Genomic DNA, 20075 nt, shown 5'->3' on the forward strand with positions numbered 1-20075 from the left:
TCTGGCCATGTTACACCACTTCGTGAGCTATACCAATCCTTGAAGAAGGCATGGGAACCTGGTGGTGCTAACAGATATGTAATAAATGACTGGTGTGTCTCACTGTACCACAGTACTTAAATAGCACACGTGCGTGTGTGCGTGCGTGTGTGTGTGTGTGTGTGTGTGTACATGCACATGTGTTTATCTGAGAGTAGAAGCAAGAATTTTATCTATGGGTGTTTTTCCTCAGGGCACAGTCACTCACCTTGTTCTTGTTGTTTTTAGCTGGGTTTTGTGTGTGTGTGTGTGCATGTGTGTCTACGCATGTGCACATGTGTACATTTGTTGTTCCTGTTGTTGTTTTGAGACAATCATTAGTTCAGAACTCACCAAGCAAGCAAGGCTGAGAATGACTGAGCTTGATTTTAGACTTGGGACTGAGAGACTAGGTAGCGGACTTGACACACACCGAGAGCCAGCGTTGATATAATCTATATATTCCCCCTGTTGGTTCCTCTTATCCCAGGGCCTGGCTCCACCCCTGTGTGCCCCAAGTAAACCATCCTTATCCCTGCATCCTCCATCCGTCCTTAGAGATGCTATGCATAGCTTTTGACATTATGACATTGTCATCTATAGAGTTCACAGTGGAGAACCACACAATCAAATTTTACACACACACACACACACACACACACACACACACACACACACACAGTCTCATTGTGGCAGCTACTAATGTAGCTCAGTTGGTAGAGTGCTTACCCAAGATACATAAAGCCCTGGGTTCCATCCTTACCACTACATAAAACCATGGATAGTGTTGTATGCCCACATGCTATAGCTTAGCCTGCAGAGGCAGGAGGATTAGGAGTTCAAAGTTATTCTCTGCTGTGTAGAATTCCAAATCATTCTGGGATACATGAGACTCTCTGTCAGTTAAAAACAAACGAAACAAGAACCTCATAATGTGTTAAATAAGTTCATAATTCTGTGTCTTTGTCAGTTAAAAACAAAACAAGAACCTCGTAATGTGTTAAATAAGTTTATAATTCTTTGTCGGGCTGAATTCATAGCTATCCTGTGCTGAACTGGCATGTGGTCTGCACACTGGACATGTCTGCAACCGGGATGTCCTGTTCTGAAATGAAAGAAAAGGTGCCGCCACCGTTACCCCCCTTTCCTTCTTTTCCAGAACAAGACATCTTGAGGCAGGAACTGAACACGCGTTTCCTGGCCTCTCAGAGCGCCGACCGAGGGGCTTCCCTGGGCCCTCCGCCCTACCTGCGGACCGAGTTCCATCAGCACCAGCATCAGCACCAGCACACGCATCAGCACACGCACCAGCATACCTTCACGCCGTTCCCCCACGCCATCCCACCCACTGCCATCATGCCGACGCCAGCACCTCCCATGGTGCGTACCCCAGGCAGAAATGTGAGGATAAGTAGAGCATGCAGCTTGGCTTGGGGGTTGGCATGGGCCTTGGGAGACACTGGAGAAAGGGGATGGAGAGAGGTGGCTGTGGAGGGGAGGGGGTGTTCCTTGGGTCTTGTCCATCTTTCCCAGTGAACTCTGGTTCTAGAGCCCCAGAGTGGGTGCATTTTCCTAGATGACTGTCACTGGCACCATGGATAGATTTAATTCTGGATGCCTTCCAAACACTCAGATGAAGCCTTGGAAGCTTCTGAAAGGGTTATTATGTTTGCTCGTGCATGCTGGGTGATTGTCCCCAGATCTAAAAGCGTTTAATACCAATGTAGAAATACTTGGGAAAGATTGGGAGCAAGGGGCCTGTTGGGAGGATGTTCACTCTGGGTACTGCCTCTTCCTTGATCGTATATTTCCCCTAATCCTGTTTTCCTTGAACTGCCATGTTTCTTGTTATTTTATGTTATGACAGCGCCCTAAACTTACTTTATGTCTGAGAGCAAGCAGGCAGCAGGGGCAGATGTGTCCCACAGAGATATAACTCAGCAATGACTTAGCCTGACTTTGCCTTGTCTGGGGTCTGGCACACGTGTGGAGAATTAGGATATATGTTTTAGAAACCAGAAATACCAGGGAATGGAGCTATGGTAGAATTCTGTATATATCCTAAGAGAGAGGCCTGCCCAGAGCAACGATTATCACAGTATCATATTGCTAATATTTAATATTTGAAGAAGTCCTTGAGGCTGGAGAGATGGCTCAGTAGTCAGGTGCTTCCAGAGGACCTGAGTTCAGTTCCCAGCCTCCGTGTAGCACAGCTCACAACCACCTATAACTTTAACTGCAAGGGACCCCAGCGCCCTCTTCTGCCCTGCTTGGGCACATGAATACTTGTGCACATACCCCCACACAGGCACGCAGGCATGCATGTTTTTTTTTTTTTTCCTTTTAAGAATACACCTTTTCTATTCAGAGGCAAGGCTCCAAAACCCACCCCAAATCACTCGTTTTGTGCTGTGACACATTTCTCTGATACAGCAGAATCTTCCGTTTTTCTGCCACAGAAAAGATGACAATGTAGGGTATTAGTTCTTGGCATGAGGTAGATGGTGTCTTAGGTTTTTTATTGTTGTGATAAAACACTGTGACCAAAACAGCTTGGGAGAAGAAAAGGTTTATTTGACTTACATATCCAGAGCTACAGTCTACTGAGAGAAACCAAGGCAGGAACTCACATGGACAGGATCCTGGAGGCAGGAGCTGATGCAGAGACCGTGGAGGATGCTGCTTACTGGCTTGCTCCTCGTGGCTTTCTCAGACTGCCTTCTTATAGAACTCAGGACCACCAGCCCAGGGATGACCCCACCCACAATGGTCTGGGCCCTCCCCATCAATCATTTATTTAAAAAAAAAATGCCCTGAGACTTTCCTACAGCTCATCTTCTGGAGGCATTTTCTCAATTGAAATTCCCTCCTCTGAGATGACTCTCCCTTGTGTCGAGCTGACATAGAACTGTCCTGCACGGATGGGATGCCCGCTTTCCTGGTTTGTCCAAACAAGTGCCTAGTTTCTCCACTTTGGCTATTTCCCTTGTGCCAGTCCCCAGACATAGCATAGCGTCCAGGGGTTCCGCGGAGCGGGGCACGCTGGGTGGGCCTATCACAGCGTTTACATTTTGGATACTTCCAAAAGGTTGGGAGACCTGCTTGTTGTGCACCTTGAGGTTGACACAGAGGCGTGTCTAGCGGGTCCCCTCCAGTGGAGGGGTGAACGGAACGTGCAGCGGAAGTAACTAGCTTTTGCTTTTGATCCCTTTGCAGTTTGACAAATACCCCACCAAAGTTGACCCATTCTACCGGCATAGTGTGAGTTCTGCTCCTGTGCTACCCATCCGTTGTCTGCCTTTTCCATTTCCAGTGCTCTTGCCACAGATGAGCAAGCGCCTGGCAGCCTTTCCTGTCATCTGTGCAAGAGTCTCCCCATCGCTCCTGTTGTTCAGGGTCCTTGCTTGTGTGCCATTTGTTTTTTTTTGTTGTTGTTGTTTTGTTTTGTTTTTTGCTTTGTGTGGCAATGCAGTATCATCTACTGAATCTAAAGGTCATCAGCAAGCCTGCTGCCTGTGGTGGGCCAGCCTGTTAGCCTGGAACTAGAAGAATGAAGGCAGAAGGAAGGGTCAGGACTTAAGATTATCCTTGCTACATAACGTGTTCAGAGACAGCCTGGGCTGTGTGAGACCCTGTCTCACAAAAACCACACAACAATAAACCATTGGCATTGCCCCATTTTGGAAGTTGCTGAAATCACACAGCTGTCCAAAAAGAGTAGCTGGGCCGTCAGTGGAGTCATTACTGTCTTAGGAGAGTATGAAATTGCAGATTTTAGTCATCGTTCAAAACGCTAGGAACACAGAACTCCTGGGATTAAATTTCAATTCTTTCCTATAAAGAAACCGTTCCTTTCATTTTGACTCGTGCCTCTTTAAAGAGTGGCTTTTTCTTCCCTTCTAGAATTAATACAGCACCCTTTCCACATAGCCAGATTGCTATCCAGACCTTATTTCAATTGAACAATTAAAAAAAAGTCAGTTAATTTTTAAAAAAAATCTTAGCTAGATGTGTTGGCACACACCTGTTACCACAGCAATTGGGAAACAGAGGCAAGAGGGTCCAGAATTCAAGGTCAGCCTTGGGCTGAGACCTTCTCTCAAAAACCAACCAAACAAACAAAAAACCAAAGCAAACAGAAAACCTTAAGATGAAAAAAAGTTGCTCTTTTTCCCTTTAGACTCATGGTTGTGATTCTGCATTGGGTAATTTTCATTATACTTGCCAGGATATAATTGGTGCTGATCTGGGTTGTATGTTGAGCCCTGTAAGAGACAAGAGCTTCTCTGTGTAGAGAGCGATCTGACTGTTCGACTGTGATAGTTTGATTATGCGGTGAATACTGCATCTATTTGACCCTCTAGTCTCTCTGCTTGCTGGTTAGTTTGTGTTTTTAAAGCGAAAACAAGGAGGAGTAGTAACTGTCGTCATGTTGATAGAGGGTGCAGTGCTAGTTGCTCTATTAGACAGCACTGTCTTAACACCCCGCTGCAATGCTGCTTAACACATCCGTAAAAGCCGGATTCATTCAAGCTTTAAATAGATGCATGCATACTGCTTACTGTGCAAGAGTATAGCTGAGCTAGCTGGACCAGAAAATACTAGAAATCAGTTCCCAGTGTTTCTTCTCTAGAGACATTTGGAACTGACCCAAGGAAGGGCTCTTGGAATTAGCCAGGCTGGGGACATAGAGCAGTCTCCTGATATGCAAGACGCCCTGGGTTTCATCCTCAGCATTGAACAAAACCAGGCATGGTAGTCCAGGCCTAAATCCCAGAGGTTGGGGGTAGAGACAAGAGACTCAAGAATTCAAGGCCCTCCTCAGCTGCATAGGGAACTTGAGGTCAGCCATGACCCTGCCAAACAGGTTGGTTAAGGGTACTTGCTGCTCTTGCAAAGGACCCGAGTTTATTTCCCAGCATCCAGGTAGGGTGGCTCATAACTGCCTCTAACTCCAGCTCCAGCAGCAGGGGAGGGCACAAGCCCTCTTCCGGCCTCCACAGGCATTCTGCGTACAGATGTGTACACACCCACAGAAGAAAAATTTAAATAAGTAATAAAAGTGGTAGGAAGGAGAGAAAAAAACAATATTTAAGTTATTCAGTCGCCATGTGATTCACCCCGGACCACAGAGCACCAGGGCACAAAAACATTTTAGCAGTGATGATGATAATTACATAGATCTGTGGGCTTCCTCTTTGAGTGCGCCTCACGGATGGTACATTCTGTCCTTACATGGTGCTTTGTAGATTTAAACGAAAGGTCAGAGAGAACGCTTGATCCCTATAGGTTTTGCCCTACAAGCATGAGTGTTTGAGTTCAACCCCTGGAACCCAAGTGAAAAGATCTGACATGATGGTCCACACTTGTAATCCCAGCATTAGGGAGGTGGAGACAGGAGGGTTCCTGAGGTTTACTGGTCGACCAGTTGGCTAGTGAGAGAGCACATCCCAGTGAGAGATGGACAGGCTGAGGAGATGGCTCAGTGAGTAAAGAATGGTTAGCACACAAGCCTGGAGACCCAGGTTCAATCCCCAGGGCCCGCATAAAGGCAGAAAGAGAACTAAATTATCAGAGTTGTCCTCTAACTTACACATACACATCCTGGCACCCTCCCAAAACATAGCATGCCCCCCACACTAATAGCAGTAAATACAATTTCTAAAAAAGCCAAGATAGACAAGATATCTCTTGACACGCTCACTGGCGTGTGCTCGTGCACACACAAACACAAAATAAACATCAAAAACAAATAAAGACCAGCTAGTGAAATCATTCTAACAAAAAGTGTCCTCTGCTCAGCGGGTGGCCCAGGCTGACTTCCTGAGATCAAAAGTGTCAGCACCATCCTCTTCATAGGCCACAGAGGGTCCCTGGATTAAAGGCAGAGGAGCAGTCTGGATGCCCGAGTGTCTGGGAAGTTTCTGTCTTACGACTGAGACAATTCAGGCTGTTAGACAAGGGGCAGGAGTCAGCTGTGTTTCTGTTCTAAGAGGTCTGCATCAGAAGGAAGGAGAGGGGAATGGGCCTCCCATTTTTCTTTTTTAATTGTAACCATTAGAGAGGAAAGGACCACTTGGAGGCAGAGTCATAGAAATTTGAGCGCTTTTAATACAGCATGTACTTAATTACCCTGCTTTATACAGCGTATTGGGGGAGAGTTATTTCATAATATTAGCGATAGTGGGTAATCTATGAAGTAGTCTCCCCTGCTTTGGGGACTAGGCCGTTATGAGGCAAATTAAGATGCAGTGCGCTCAAGTAGCTGAAAGACAATTTTAGACTTAAAAGTAGTTTTAAATGAGGGTACTTGGCTGGCAATCGCTGTTTAAGTGGATTTCGTTCAATATCAATTAGTCTGGAAAACTTCTTGGTATCTTTGTAGAGAGCAAAACGAAATAGAGCAACAGAAAACATCCCCCGCTCTGAAGATAGGGGCTTCAGAGTGTGAAGTTCGGTCATTACTGAAAACAGCTAGCCCAGTGCATTGTTAAGGGAAGCTTGTTACCGGACTTTTAACACACTAGACAGCAGTGGGGCTGGGGAGTTGCTCAAATATCGTAGAATAGTTTGATCAGGGAGTCAGAGAAATAAGATGTTTCGAGGAGCAAGACGCGCTTCTGCTGCCGTGGGTCGTGCTGTGTGTCTAGCTTGTTTGTTTTGTTTCTCCTGCTATTGTTTGTGTTTCGTAAGCCGTTGAGTCCGGAAGACGCACACTTCCTTAGACACCCTCTTTGTGCCATGTAGTGGTCAGAATCACATCAGGGCTCAGCTCCCCTTCTGTAGCCTCCCACACGCCTATTCCCTGGGCAGCCCACACAGTGCAAAGTGCCCAGAAGGCTTTCTGCTTCCTGCGTAAATATCAGGTGCCTTGTGTACCTAACAGTCTGGGGCAGGAGGAATTTCTAATTAAAGCATGGTGTCCCGGACTCCCGTGTTATCTCTGTTGCTTCAAACGATCGGCGACGGGGAAACAAGATGAGATGATTCCTTTTAGGCGGTCTATGAAAATTGGCCGTTCCATTTAAAAATGTAAACCGAGTCATTTAGTCCTCCGCAAATATCCGTCATCATTTTAGATGAGGGGATTAAATTGTCCTCTGGAAGTGCCACTCGGAGAACAACCTAATGAAGCAAGGATTGTGAATAGTCTCTTTTCTCAAACCACCAAACATCTAAATTCATTTAAAGCTCATCAAGTTTCACTATGAAATCCTGGCCCTGCTAAAACCCTTCTCTTCTTCTTCTCAGTTTTCCTCTTTTTTTTTTCCTAATCACTTGTAATTTTCTGGGCGTCTTGTTGGGCTTAGCATCCCCTGTTTTCGATATGCATGGAGGGCTTCTGTGTGATTTCTTGATTAATAATTAGCAAAGCTCCCTCTCTAATGATGTTCTCATCGGGGACACCATTTGTTGGCCGATTGATTCTGAACTACTTTTTAACTTTTTTCGTTAAACATTCATGGCGCATCTGTGTGTTCGTCTCATCATGGCTTGGCTAATGGCATCGTACCGAGATTGGTTGGCTTGCTAATGTCGATGTCTTTCTGTGGGAATTGGGACATACCATGTGCCCCCCCTACTAAAACCTTTTCTTTTTTTAAATCCCTCCCCACCTTTGGCTACAGCTCTTCCACTCCTATCCTCCTGCAGTCTCGGGTATACCCCCCATGATCCCACCCACGGGCCCTTTTGGTTCACTCCAAGGAGCGTTCCAGCCGAAGGTAAGAACCTCAGAGTGAAGATGTGGGCGCCTGTCTTAGTGGAGGGCCGGGTTAGGCATGCAGGGGGCTTTGTATCCATGCTTGTCTACCGGGATGAGTTCACAGACCCAAAGCGACCATAGGGAGCAGGATGAGACTTTATTTTCCTGGTCCGTTTGGTTTAAACCTTGGTGTTGCGAGGACCCATGTAATCTCAGTGGAGCTAGGTTTTCTATACTCTTCAAAATATGCAGAAAGGGGGTTGGAGGGATGGCTGAGTGGTTTAAGTGCTTTTTTTGGCTCTTGCAAAAGACTCAAGTTCGGTTCCCAGCACCCACATCAGGCAGTTCACAACCTGTAACTCCAGCTCCACGAGATCCAGTGCCCTCTCCTGGCATCTGTCAACACTCATACACACATGACATGCACACACAGACACACACACACTTATACATAAATAAAACCAACTGTTAAACAATATGCAGAGTACTTACATTATAGGCTCATAGAGATATTTTTTTCCTCCCCAAGCTCTAAGAAGTTTCCCCATTGACATATATTAACTATAAGAAATAATGAGTTTCATCATGACATTTCCATATATATAATATATGGAAAAACTTTGACGTGTTTGCCTCTTGTCTTCCTCTCATTCCCACTGATCTCTCCTGTGTCTTTTCCTCCTGCAAACCATCGATTTGAACTAAGGTCACATGGGACATGAGGGTCTCTTTGCAGGAATAGCCCAACTTACCAGGAGCTACACCACTGAAGAATAGGATGTTTCTTTTGGGGGGCACTGCTAGACATTAAGTATTTAGTAGAACATGCCACGTTACCTTTAAGGTGTGCGTAAGGAGGAACACACATGCAAAGTTGACTGCTGGTTGCTTTTTAATGGGGAAGGGGATAAAGGTTCCTAGACTAAAATTGTTTGCTTCTTGTTTTGTCTAAGAAAAAATTTTCTATTTACTCTCTATTCTTCACTGTATCAGTCATGAAGTCGTGCAGGGGGCGGGGAAGGGGGGTCTTCCTGGAGGTAGCAAGGGGAGGCAAAAGGTCCCCTTCTTGGTGTTCTTTCCCCCCTCCCTGTTCACCCTTAGACCCGTCTCTACAGCACCCACTCCACGCCCATTCTCACACTTGCCAGAGTCAGGGTCCATTCTTTGTTTCTGACACACTGGTTTGAAAATCCTATTTTTTAATTTTATTTTTAGGTTTATTTTACATGTATGAATATTTTGCCTGTATGTTTCTATGTGCATCACATGCATGGTTGGTGCTCAAAGAAGTCAGAAGAGGGAGCTGGAACTCCCAGAACTAGAGTTATGGATGGTCGCGAGCCATCATGTGGGAGCTAGGAACCAAGCCCAGGCCTCTATGAGAGTAACAAGTGCTCTTAACCACTGAACCATCTCCCTAGTCCTTGAAATTTGTTCACCTTTTATTCTTAGGAAGAATTAAATTGTTTTCTACCCAGCGAATAATATACAGATCAGCACAGGCTCAGTTATCCATGAAGGTCAATATTCAAATTGACAGCACTTTATCTTTTAAAAAAATTCTCCTGTGGTAGGTGATTTGGCTCAGCAGTAGAGCGTCTATCTCCCTAGACTCCCCCAGTGAGGGCCCGGGGGCATGTCTCAGACATGGACCACCTGTCTCCAAACACAATTCCCTAGGTCCAATCACGACACCATCCAAAGAATACAGAATAATATTTTATGTCCCTTATTTTACTTAAGTACTAATTTTTAAACTAAAGTGTGCTTTTCTGGTGGCCAGTCACATTTAGTCATGATGTTACACTGTGTGGTTTGGTTTCTGCCCCCTCCCCACCTCCCATTCCCATTCTTAAGCTGAAGCACCAGTCTGGGACCAGAGTCTTCTGGATTGAACACATACATTTTTCAAAGGTGTGTCGCCATAAAAACCAGAAACAGGGAAATTAAAAAGGCATTAGGGGTCGGAGGCTGCCTCTTTGAAATCACCCTTCCGTGCAGGGAACTGCAGCTCGAATGCCAGGCTCTGTGTACGCTGGGCTTTTACAGTGGCCGCGGAAAGTGGTGGCGATTTTTTAAGACTCCTTTCCCTGCTCTTCAGTAATCCCTCAGACCTTGGTCTGTCCCCACTAGGTTGTGACAAATCTCCAGTGTGTCCCCAAACAGACTGGTAGGTCATTTAATAAATTAGACTATTTCCCTCACTTGCAATTATCCAATCACACCACAAACTACATCTGGGCTAGAAAGTGTCTCTCGGTGTCGAAATACGCCTTTCCGGGCCATCTTCCTGATTGAATATGTAGATTGCTGTTCATTAGTGGAGTTCTTCATATGTATGCAAATCAGGCTGTTAACAACTGCAGCTTAATTGTTGGTTGTTCAGCACCTGATTGCTTTTCTTCTGTTCTCTCTCCCCCTTTCTTTCTTTCCCCACTTCTCCATGTAGGCAAGCTTCATGCCTAAAGTTGAGCTTCTCTCCCTGCTCCCTAACCAGTTAGTCAACCGGTTAGTGTCTAGTGTGAGGGATCCATACGGATGATATCTACTTTAAAAAAAATAAGGACCAGTCCGTGACTCAGTGGGTAAAGGCATTGGCCACCAACCCTGAGTTCGAGCCTCAGGACCGAGATGGTGGAAGGAGAGACCCAGTTCTTACAAGTTGCCCTCTTAGTTCCACATCTGCAACCTGTGACATCTGCGTGCGCATGCACACACACACACGCACGCACGCATACACACACACACACACACACATACGAATAAATTTCAATAGCCACCAGACGCTGGGAAAAGCAGGTGAGGAGGTAAAGGCGCATGCCACCAAACCCGAGGAGCTGACCTGGATGCTGGTGAGCCACAATAGTGGAAAGAAAGAATTAATACTGCAAGTTGGCCTCTGACCTCCACACACATGACCACACAGACAGACCCACACATAGGCAAACAGATACATGCAACATCTATAATCTGTATTTTTCTAATTTTTAAAATAGAAAATAGCTCCTACATCTGAGCGTGGTGGCATACACTTTCCATCCCAGACCTTGAGAGGCAGAGGCAGACAGATTTCCTGAGTTCAGCGCCAGCCCGCTCCACATAGCAAGTTTCAGGTCAACCAGGATTACATAGCGAGAACCCCTATCTCAAAAGAGAAACAACCAGAAACAAACAAACAAAAACCCTACTACTCTTTCTAAGAACCTCCCCACAAGGCATTAGCCACTGTCCCTTTGAAGTGGCCGTTTTGCCGTGTCACTGAGTCAGAAGGCAAACGTCTAGCAATGCCTTCAACATTATCCGTGGTGTTTAAGGACGGCGGTGGGAGTTGAGAGTCCAGGGGCAGAATTTACTAGCAAATCTTAAGTCGTCCCTAAACCTGGGACCCTGGTCCCCTTCCCACTATCGCTAATGAATCGCTGCTGAGTGTGATTTCTTGTTATTACCTACCAGTTAAGATGTTCAGGAAGCTTAGCATCTGTGTGCACCTCGTGTGGACACAGTGATTGTGCACTTAAGTGTTTCTTTCAATGATCGATGGTAAAAACAGGGGGAAAATGAGAAGAACAAATGAAAAACAGTGAGTTAGTGGTGTAGGTGAGCAGGGAAGAGGATTTGAGGGTAAAAGTTCCCATGTAGCTTCTTAGATCCTATAGAGGGACTAGATACATCAGAAGTTCCTGCGTAGCTCTTAGATCCTATAGAGGGACCTAAGTGGCATCTGACTTCTCATCTAGTACCGTCCCTAAGCTGCTGAGCTCCTTACACATCCCTGATAAGGAGGGACAATAGGACGAGTGTCCTAAGTTTCAGCTTTTTTTTTTTTAATTAAAAAGAAAATTTGAATTGTGTGTTTCTGTGTATGTGCATGGGAACGCAGTACCCAAGACATCAGATTCTTCTGGAGATAGAGTTCCAGGCAAACCCTCTGATGTTTGTGCTAGGGACTGAACCCAGCTCGCCTACAAGAGCAGTGCTCTTGACTGCTGAGCCACTCCTCTAGCTCAAGATTAGAGACTTAGAACCTATCTCCACCAGTGTGTTAAACTCACACACGGGTCCTGCCCCTGGGAACTCAGACACACACACGCACACGCACACACACAGCAACATCTCTAAGTATAAAGGATTTCTTTTGTTGTGTGGATTGCTTTTGGAACTCCTACCTCAGCTCTCTCTCTCTCATCCCCACCCCTAGTCCAGGAGTGTATGTACATTTGTAGTCTCGGCTCTGTGGAGACAGAGGAGAAAGGATCCCTGTGGCTATGGGCTAGCTCAAGTCTGCAGGTTCAGAGAGACCCTGTCTCAAAAAAAAGTAGGCTGAAGAGCAAACAAGGAAAATACCAGATGTCGATCTCCGGCTTCAACAGACATGCATGTGTACCTGCATGCATAAACATACAACATACACTAATAAAATTTTTTTAAAAGTTATAATTTAGAACAAGATAGGGAGATAATGTTTCATTTCTGCCGTTTTGTAAAAAGGGTAAAACTTGCTTTCTTGTGCATCCTAAGCTGTGGTCTAATTAATTTGTAGACATCCAACCCTATCGATGTGGCTGCTCGGCCTGGAACAGTCCCCCACACTCTACTCCAAAAGGATCCAAGGGTACGTGCTAAGTCAGGCTTGGTCACAGGTAATGGGGGAGGGCATTTGCAAAGGACGGTCTACCTGGTGCTCTACCTTTGATGGTTCATGTCAGAAAATGCCTGTCTGTTGTAAAAGTCACAGTCTCCCCAACTGCAAGAATGACACAGGATAATAACTTGGCTCGGATAAAAAATAAAGAGAGAGAGAAAAGATTCTGAGTCCAAAAATCGAATGCCGCCAGCCTGTCTACCTTCCATCCGACAGGTCAGCTGTCTATAGCTGCTTACAGATCCCTGGCGCAAAAGAAATGGCTACAGAATCTTCTGAATGGAAAAAGCACTGAGCACTTTCTTCCTGGAAGTTAGGCACCCATTCTCCCCCCTCCCGCCCACCTCCCGACACACACACACACACACACACACACACACACACACACACCACGCACACATGCACGCACACCCCTGTCTTCTTGTTTGAGGTCAGGAAGTTACTGGACCACTCTGCTCTTACAGATGGAGCATGCTCTAGAGCTAAATAAAGCATCCATTATGCCCTGGTTATGTTATTTATTCATAATTGATGCCGTGCTTGCCTGTACAACAGAAGGCGAAGCTGCGTCGTCGAGGGGAGCTTGTCAGTTGACCGCCGCTTACAGCTTTCCCTCTACGCAGTTTTTATCTTAGTGGACTTTTTTTTTTTTCCCAAGGGATGGCACATACTCACTGAAGCCAGGATATTGTAGAGACAGCCTGGGTCTACAGGGTCTGGATAAGACAGACATTTCCAGATGTCCCACCCATGTCACCCTCATTTTGTGGTCTGAGGACCACTTTCCCTGAGCCCCACCCATATGGTGGCCTGTGACAGAGCCAGTCAAAACGGGGACCCTCATGGTCTAGGTTACATGCAAGTCATGCTGGCCTAGGGCTCATCTCTGCTGGTGAAACGTGTGTGTATGGGGGAGGCTGCTTGTCATTGTGCATGTTTTCAGACTCCTGAGGTGGGGGAGGGGACACTTGCTACTTCTGATGGTGTGAAAAATGGGTTAATTATTCTCTAAAAGGGCTTCATTTAAAAGTAAAATTCTAACATTTTAATTTTCCCTCCTAATGAAGCACTACAAATTTGTTAATTAGGGCAATTGTTTGAGTGACAGGCGTGTAACCGAGTTGTCATTTTCTCTTCACAGTTGACAGATCCTTTCAGACCTATGTTAAGGGTAAGGAAAGCTTCTTCTAGAACTGTTTCTACAACCTCTGACTCTCTGCGGGTTAAAACTACAAGTCAGTAGCAGGAAGCAAGCTGGAGAGATGCCAGAGTGACTGGCAGTGGGAGTAGCTCATGCTGGCTGGTGTTGCAAGCAGGGGCTGGGAAATGGCCTAAATTTTTCTTGAGGAATTTTGCTTGAGGAAGCTGGGCCGCTGTGTTTTTCATTAGTACAACTGACAAAGGGCTAGAGAGATAGCCGTAAAGTTAAGAACACTTGCTGCTCTTGCATAAGACCCAACTTGGTGCCCAGTATCAATATTGGGTGACTAATAACTGCAGTTCCCAGGGATCCAACGCCCTCTTCTGGCCTCTGTGGGCACTACACACACACATATACCCTCACACAGATACACACATACATATAATTTAAAAGAAATACCAATCTTTTTTTTTTTAATCTTTTTTTAAAAAAGTGTAACAGACCAGGTCAGGGTGCTGTTATTGTGAGGCAAGGTCTTGCTCTTGCTCTATATCCTGCATTTGCCTTGAACCTGTGAGCTTCCTGGCTCAACCGCCCTCCCCTTTACTATACTGGGATAACAGGTAAGGGGAAGGACAAGCCGGAGGCTGGCTATAGTCGAGTCTCCTGGGTCTGTTTATTTTGCCCCAAACACTCAATACTAAGTGATGTATACCTGCCCCATTCAAGCTCCTTGCCAGCGAAGGATGGGAAGAATGCAATAATCCTAGGCAGAATGTTCCTGAGGTCTGGAGTCTGGCCAGCAGGGGACCTCTGGGTACAGACTGACTTATCTGGCACAGAGCTGGGGCAGAAAACAGATGACAGACAGTGGTTAGGTGATCCAGTTCCTGCTGCGACTGTCACACAATCCCTTTTCTCTTTGCTGTGATGTAATGCCCAGCCAACATAAGGAAGGGCGTCTTTGGCTTCTCAGTTCAAGGTTACAGTACATCATGGCCAGGAAGTGTAGGTGGCAGAACGTGGGCCAGAAGCAGAGAGATGAACACTGGCATTCAGGCTGCTCTCTCCTTTTCATTCAGTCCAGGATCCCAATCCAGGGAATAGCACCACCTTATCTAGAGTGGGTCTTCCCACCTCAGCTAACCTAATCAGCCAGTCCCTCATAAGCATGCCCAGAGGCTCACATCATCTAGGTAATTAATTTCTCATGGGTGTGCCTGGCATCTAGTTTCTTAGGGGACTCTGGGTCCTGTCACAACAGTGATGGCAGTTTTAGCCATCACAACTCCCCTTCCTCCTGTGCCCGAATTGGGTCTGTTGTTTGTGATCACAAACATCCCATAAATCTCTTAGAAGAGAGCAGACCTGGTGTCAGACTCGGTCTAAGTCAGGAGCGGCATCCTGCTGCAGAAACCAGGTAACCCTGTCCTCTGCTGGTGCAGAGCCGGGGCAGGACTTTCTCATCCTTGTGGTATTTACTGAATGAGCTTGTGGAGATACTAGGCAGAAAGGAAGGAGAAAGAGTTGGCCCCGCCTTCTCTCGCACCACACATTGATAGGTGCCCTTCAGAAGGCAGAAGAGAGACTTGATCCCTGCGGGAAGGAAGGCATTCCTTTCTCCTTGCCCCTCCCCCCCCCCGTTCCCCCTCTTCTCCTCTTTTAACGAGAAGTGAATAAACTCACGCACATGCATGGCTTACTGGCTCTCCGAGAAACATCTGAAGTTGCCAGACTGCGATGAGAACGTGACAGATCACTGTGTTGCACTTTGAGAGCCCTGTCCCCTTTCTTGTTTTGATCCGATGCACAGACATCCCCTAATTAGCTCTTCTGGACAGCTGATGTGCCTGTTAGCTTGACAGCGTGTGTTAGGTAGGGCTTGCTACTCACTTGGCCTGCCCGCTGGCACTGGGGATGACAAACCACACCGAGAGCATCAGGTCTTTGCCATCTTGTCCTTGGCAGAGAACCGCCTTGTAAAGGAGCCATGGTCTCAGGCCCACATGGGACAAGAGGATGGGGGTTCTGACTCCCTCGTGCCTGAGCTAGGAAGAGCTGCTAACGGAAGCGGGTGATTGGCTCCAAGCTCTCCTGTTCTCGTGAAAGAAAGGAAGTCGCCATGGCCCCCTATCTGCAGGGACCCCAGGGCGAACACAAGTGGGCATGCTGACGTGTCTTCCTCCTGACCAGGATGTTCTTTCTTATTCCAGAAACCAGGAAAGTGGTGCGCCATGCACGTGCACATCGCCTGGCAGATTTACCACCACCAGCAGAAGGTCAAGGTCGGTGTGGCTCTCCCTGTGTGAGCTGGGTGGGGCTGGGCTCAGGAGCCTGGGAACCTCATAGAAGGGCTTCTAAAACAAGCCAAGGCAGGAGGGAGTCTGTCTTCTTACGGTTCCTGTTGTTTTGAGATAGTCCCAGATCGTCTGAGCAGGACACGGAGGTAGCCAAGGATGACCTTGAACTCTTGATCCTCACAGAAAGGGCGAAGGGCCAGTCCATCTTCAAATGGGTACTCAGAGTCCCTTTGTAACTGAGGGAGACCATAAACACTAAAATAAATATCACCCCTTAGTGTCCTTTTCCTTTTTTGATGAACTGGTCTCATGAATGGAAAGGGTATAAAAATTGATTAATCCATAAAATAAAGTGTTTGGAAATCTATATAGAACTACTACAGAGCAAGAATTAAAATCCAAACAGGGCTTAGACAAGAGCCAGCAGGGAATGTTTTAGGGTTTGGGATCTTTTGGATTTAGCTTTACATTTATTTATGTAGTCATTGTTTGTGTGTGTGTGTGAGAGAGAGGGGGGGGTCGGGGGAGAGAGTGCACGTGTGTATGTGTGTTTGTATATTACAGAACAAATCTTGGGAGTCAGTTTGCTCTACCCTGTAAGTCTCGGATCAAGCTTGAGTCACCAGGCTTGGCGGAGGATGCCTTTACCAGCCGAGCTGTCTCTTCTCCCTAGCCCGTTTGTTTGTTGGTTGATTTGTTCTTAACAAAAAATTGAGAAGCCCAAGATATGGCTGAGCAGTTAAAAATACTGACTGCTCTTGCAGAGGACCCAAGTTCAGTTCCCGGTACTCGTATCAGGCAGCTCACAACCATCTGTAACTTGAGCTGCAGAGAGTCCAGTGTGCTCTTCCAGCCTCCATGGGCACCCTGCATGGGCATTCCATGTGCACACGCTCCGACACAAATACACACAAATCAAAAATATTTTCAAAAGATTTTAAAAGATATTTTTTTTTTCATATTATGGACTTGGAGAAGTGATCCTTTCTACCCTGCAGGAAGTCGAAGGCACTGGGTGCTCATTGGCTGTGCGTATAATAATGAGCGGTCGTAAACAATTATTCTTCTAGCCATCGTATGAGTCCTTCTGGAGGCTAGAGGATACCGGGTCCTCACCAGGACTGCGACAGATAGATGTAATTCTTTAAAAAAAAGGGGGGGGGGGATGGGAGAGGGAGGAGGGAGAGGTAGAGAGGGAGGACGCATATGCAATACCAATGGACACAACAGCTTGTATTTATATATTTATATGTAGGTGTGTATATAACAAAAGAAAAAAGGGTGAGGTGACTCAGCAAGTAAGGGCACTGGCCGCCAACTCCGGGCACCTGAGTTCGATTCCCAGGCCAGCGTGATGGAAAGAGAGAACTGACTGACTCCTGAACATTACCCCCTGACTCCCACACATGCGGTGGCGCGAACCTGCACCAACACAAACATAAGTCAGAGCTAATGAAAAGAAGATGTCCGCCTCCTCTTTGAGGAACGAAGGCGTCTCTTCGTTTCCTGGGCACCTGCTCTTCCTCACACCCCATCAGTGAGTCTTGCTCACTTTTACCTGATTGCCGGGCGAGGCCTAATTAGAGCCCTTGCAGTTCGGCTCAGCGAGAAAATGGGTGCAGTGTGGAAAGCTAACTAGGTTTGCCTGATGACTTCAATTCACTCCGGGTTCTGGATGGCAGGGACAGTGGAGCAGCAGGTAAGCCCTCGTCTTCCTTGCAGCTCCCGGAGTTTAGAGAGATGAAGGATGGCAGAGAGGTCGCTCTCTTAGCAACTTCTGTTCCGTGAAAGCGCCCCTGCCGACTTGACTTTCATTATCCCAATTCAATTAGCCAGACCTCTGGAACACGGGGCGACTCGCTTCATCTTCCCCTCCCAGCGAGCGTTTTCTAATCCCCAGGCCCCCATTCTGCCTGTCGGACCTGATTCCCACTTAATGAGCCCGCACCGTCTACCATGCGATATTACCACTAAATAATTTGGCAACTAAATTAAAGGAGGGTGCTCCGAAGATTTTTATAGATTGACGGAGAATTAGAAGCTTGGTTTTGGGGTTTGGCTGTTCCTTGAGTGGGGGGGGCTTTCATTATGGCATTCCCTGTAGATGGGCGCAGAAATTGCCTCTCTCTGTCTCCTGCTCCTGAATATACGTTTACTCATTCTCTTACGGATTGTTTGTGGAGACCTTGGGCCTATAGGCTGTTCCCAGTGACAGGCTCAGGGCACTGAACTTCCTGTTATCATATGTGTTCAGTAGTGAGACTCACACAGTGTGTGTGTGTGTGTGTGTGTGTGTGTCGTATATGTTTAAGGAAAAGGTAGTAGGCTGGGGACATAGCTCAGGTAGTAAAGTGCTTGCCTGGCAAACTTGGCAACCTGAGTTCAACCCACAGAAACCACACAAAAAACTGGTCATGGTGGCTTCCACTCACAATTCCAGAGCTGAGGGACCGAAAATAGACAGACCCCTGGCACTTGCTAGCCAGCTAGCGGAGCCTGGTGAGTTCCAGGCCATTGGTAGACCCTGTCTCTGAAAAAAGGTGGGCAGTGCCTGCCAACCATACCTAAAAATGTCCTGTGTCCTCTGTAGGCATGTGCACACATGCACACACAGTGGTGGAGGTTCTGTGTGTTCGGAGAGGTATATGGCTAGGTTTCACTTCCAGGGGAATTGATGGGTGAAAAGGGATTGGCTTATCTTCCCTTGCCTGTGATTTTCTCACTCGTGTTAGTGTAGGTGCCTGTCCTTTGTAAAGGCTTCCTCCATTACATAGCAGGGAACAGGGGGTCCTTGGAACAGAGGAGAGTTCGAGGCAGGATAAGAGTACAGTCAAGATGGCCGAGATCAACAGAGGAGCCCAGGAGACTGCAGGAGTCAAATAGAAGCAGCTCCAGGCAGTGAATCAGCAGGAGGACAGAAGGAAGTACAGCTAGCAGTAGGGGACAGACAGTGTCACTCTGGGGAGGCAGGAAGCTGACTGAGAGGGAAGGCTGTTAGAACTCTGGAAGGTGGGCACATTGGATGCCCTGCTGTTCAGATGGATACCAGCCTCCAGAATGATGCCGGGTAGGGGCCGAGGAAAAGATGGTAGGCTAAGGATGCAGTCATTGAGGGGATGGAGCCAGCAGTTAGTCACGGAAGAAGATGGAGTGAGTTCATGAGTAGGAACGACTTCACCTACCAGAGCCTCTGCCCAGCTCAGTCTGGTTTGACTTCTCCTCCTCTAGTAGTGGATGAATCTTGGAAAGGAAATGATGCCTGTTAATTAAAAATATACCCCTCCTTTTGTGTGTCTCTATGTGCATGCGCATGTGTGCTCATGTGTGTGTGTGTGTGTGTGTGTGTAATGGGTGTTCATGTACGGTGTACATGTACAAGTGTGTGTACTTTTGTGAGGCCAAATGTCAACCTGAGACGCTGTTCCTCAGCAGCCATGCACCTTGCCCTTTGAGGCAGAGTCTCTCATTGGCCTGCAGTTCACGTACTAAGATAGGCCGGCTGATCAGTGAGCCAGCAGGATTATAATCATGCACAACCACACTTGGATTTTTTTTAAAGTGTACCCCAGGGGTCAAGCTCAGATCTTTAGTTTTGCCTGCCAAGTGCTTTACTCACTGAATTTCTCCCCAGCCTCTGTGTTCTCTACAATATGTCACAGTGATCTGATGGATGTGTTGTGATGTATTAGAATACGACAGAGAGCCATTCAGCAATTAATTTTGTACATTAGGCTGTTCCTGCAGAATTCCTGATGTAATGAGCTTTAAAAGACTATCATCTTAAAACCTGCAGGGAGAGAGAGGGGCTGGAGAGATGGGTCAGCCAGTAAGAACACTTGCTGTTTGCCGTCCTTTGCTTTCTAGGGCTGTGGCTACACACGTAGAAAAGCAACTTGGGGAGGAAAGGGTTACACTTCTGTGTCCCTGTCCATGACTGAAGAAAGTCATGGCAGGAACCTGGAGGTGGGAACTCAGGCAGAGGCTATGGAGGGACGACCGCCTGTCCGGCGTGGCACCACACACAGTGGCTGGGCCCTCCCACATCCATCATTAATCAAGAAAGTATACCACAGACTTGTTCACAGGCCAGCCTGATGGAGGCATCTTCTTAGTTGAACTTACCTCTTCCAGATTGACCCTAGCCTCTGTCAAGTTGACAAACAAAAACAAAACAACCCAAACCACTGACCAGCAACCACCTGCAACTCCTTGTAACTCTACTTCAGGGGGTCACTTGTCCTTTTCTGGACTCTGTGGGCACTCACACCC

The 20075-nt window shown here is 46.9% G+C and overlaps 1 protein-coding gene across 4 annotated transcripts in view; it reads left to right on the plus strand.

Annotated features, from left to right (window-relative positions):
* The window catches only part of Auts2 (activator of transcription and developmental regulator AUTS2), a 1087122-nt gene that overhangs the window by 1051525 nt on the left and 15522 nt on the right, over positions 1–20075 (plus strand). For 2 of the 4 annotated variants that reach the window (XM_087903578.1, XM_087903577.1), the window contains exons 9-14: positions 1178–1419; positions 3235–3279; positions 7647–7742; positions 12264–12335; positions 13507–13536; positions 15720–15791. In XM_087903578.1, the coding sequence (XP_087759704.1) occupies positions 1178–1419; positions 3235–3279; positions 7647–7742; positions 12264–12335; positions 13507–13536; positions 15720–15791 (557 nt within the window). The remainder of the gene's footprint in view (positions 1–1177; positions 1420–3234; positions 3280–7646; positions 7743–12263; positions 12336–13506; positions 13537–15719; positions 15792–20075) is intronic. The other 2 variants (XM_087903579.1, XM_087903580.1) reach the window with 2 other exon arrangements.

Source organism: Myodes glareolus, chromosome 2 (assembly GCF_982192425.1).
Source record: "Myodes glareolus chromosome 2, mMyoGla1.1, whole genome shotgun sequence".
NCBI lineage: Eukaryota > Metazoa > Chordata > Mammalia > Rodentia > Cricetidae > Myodes > Myodes glareolus.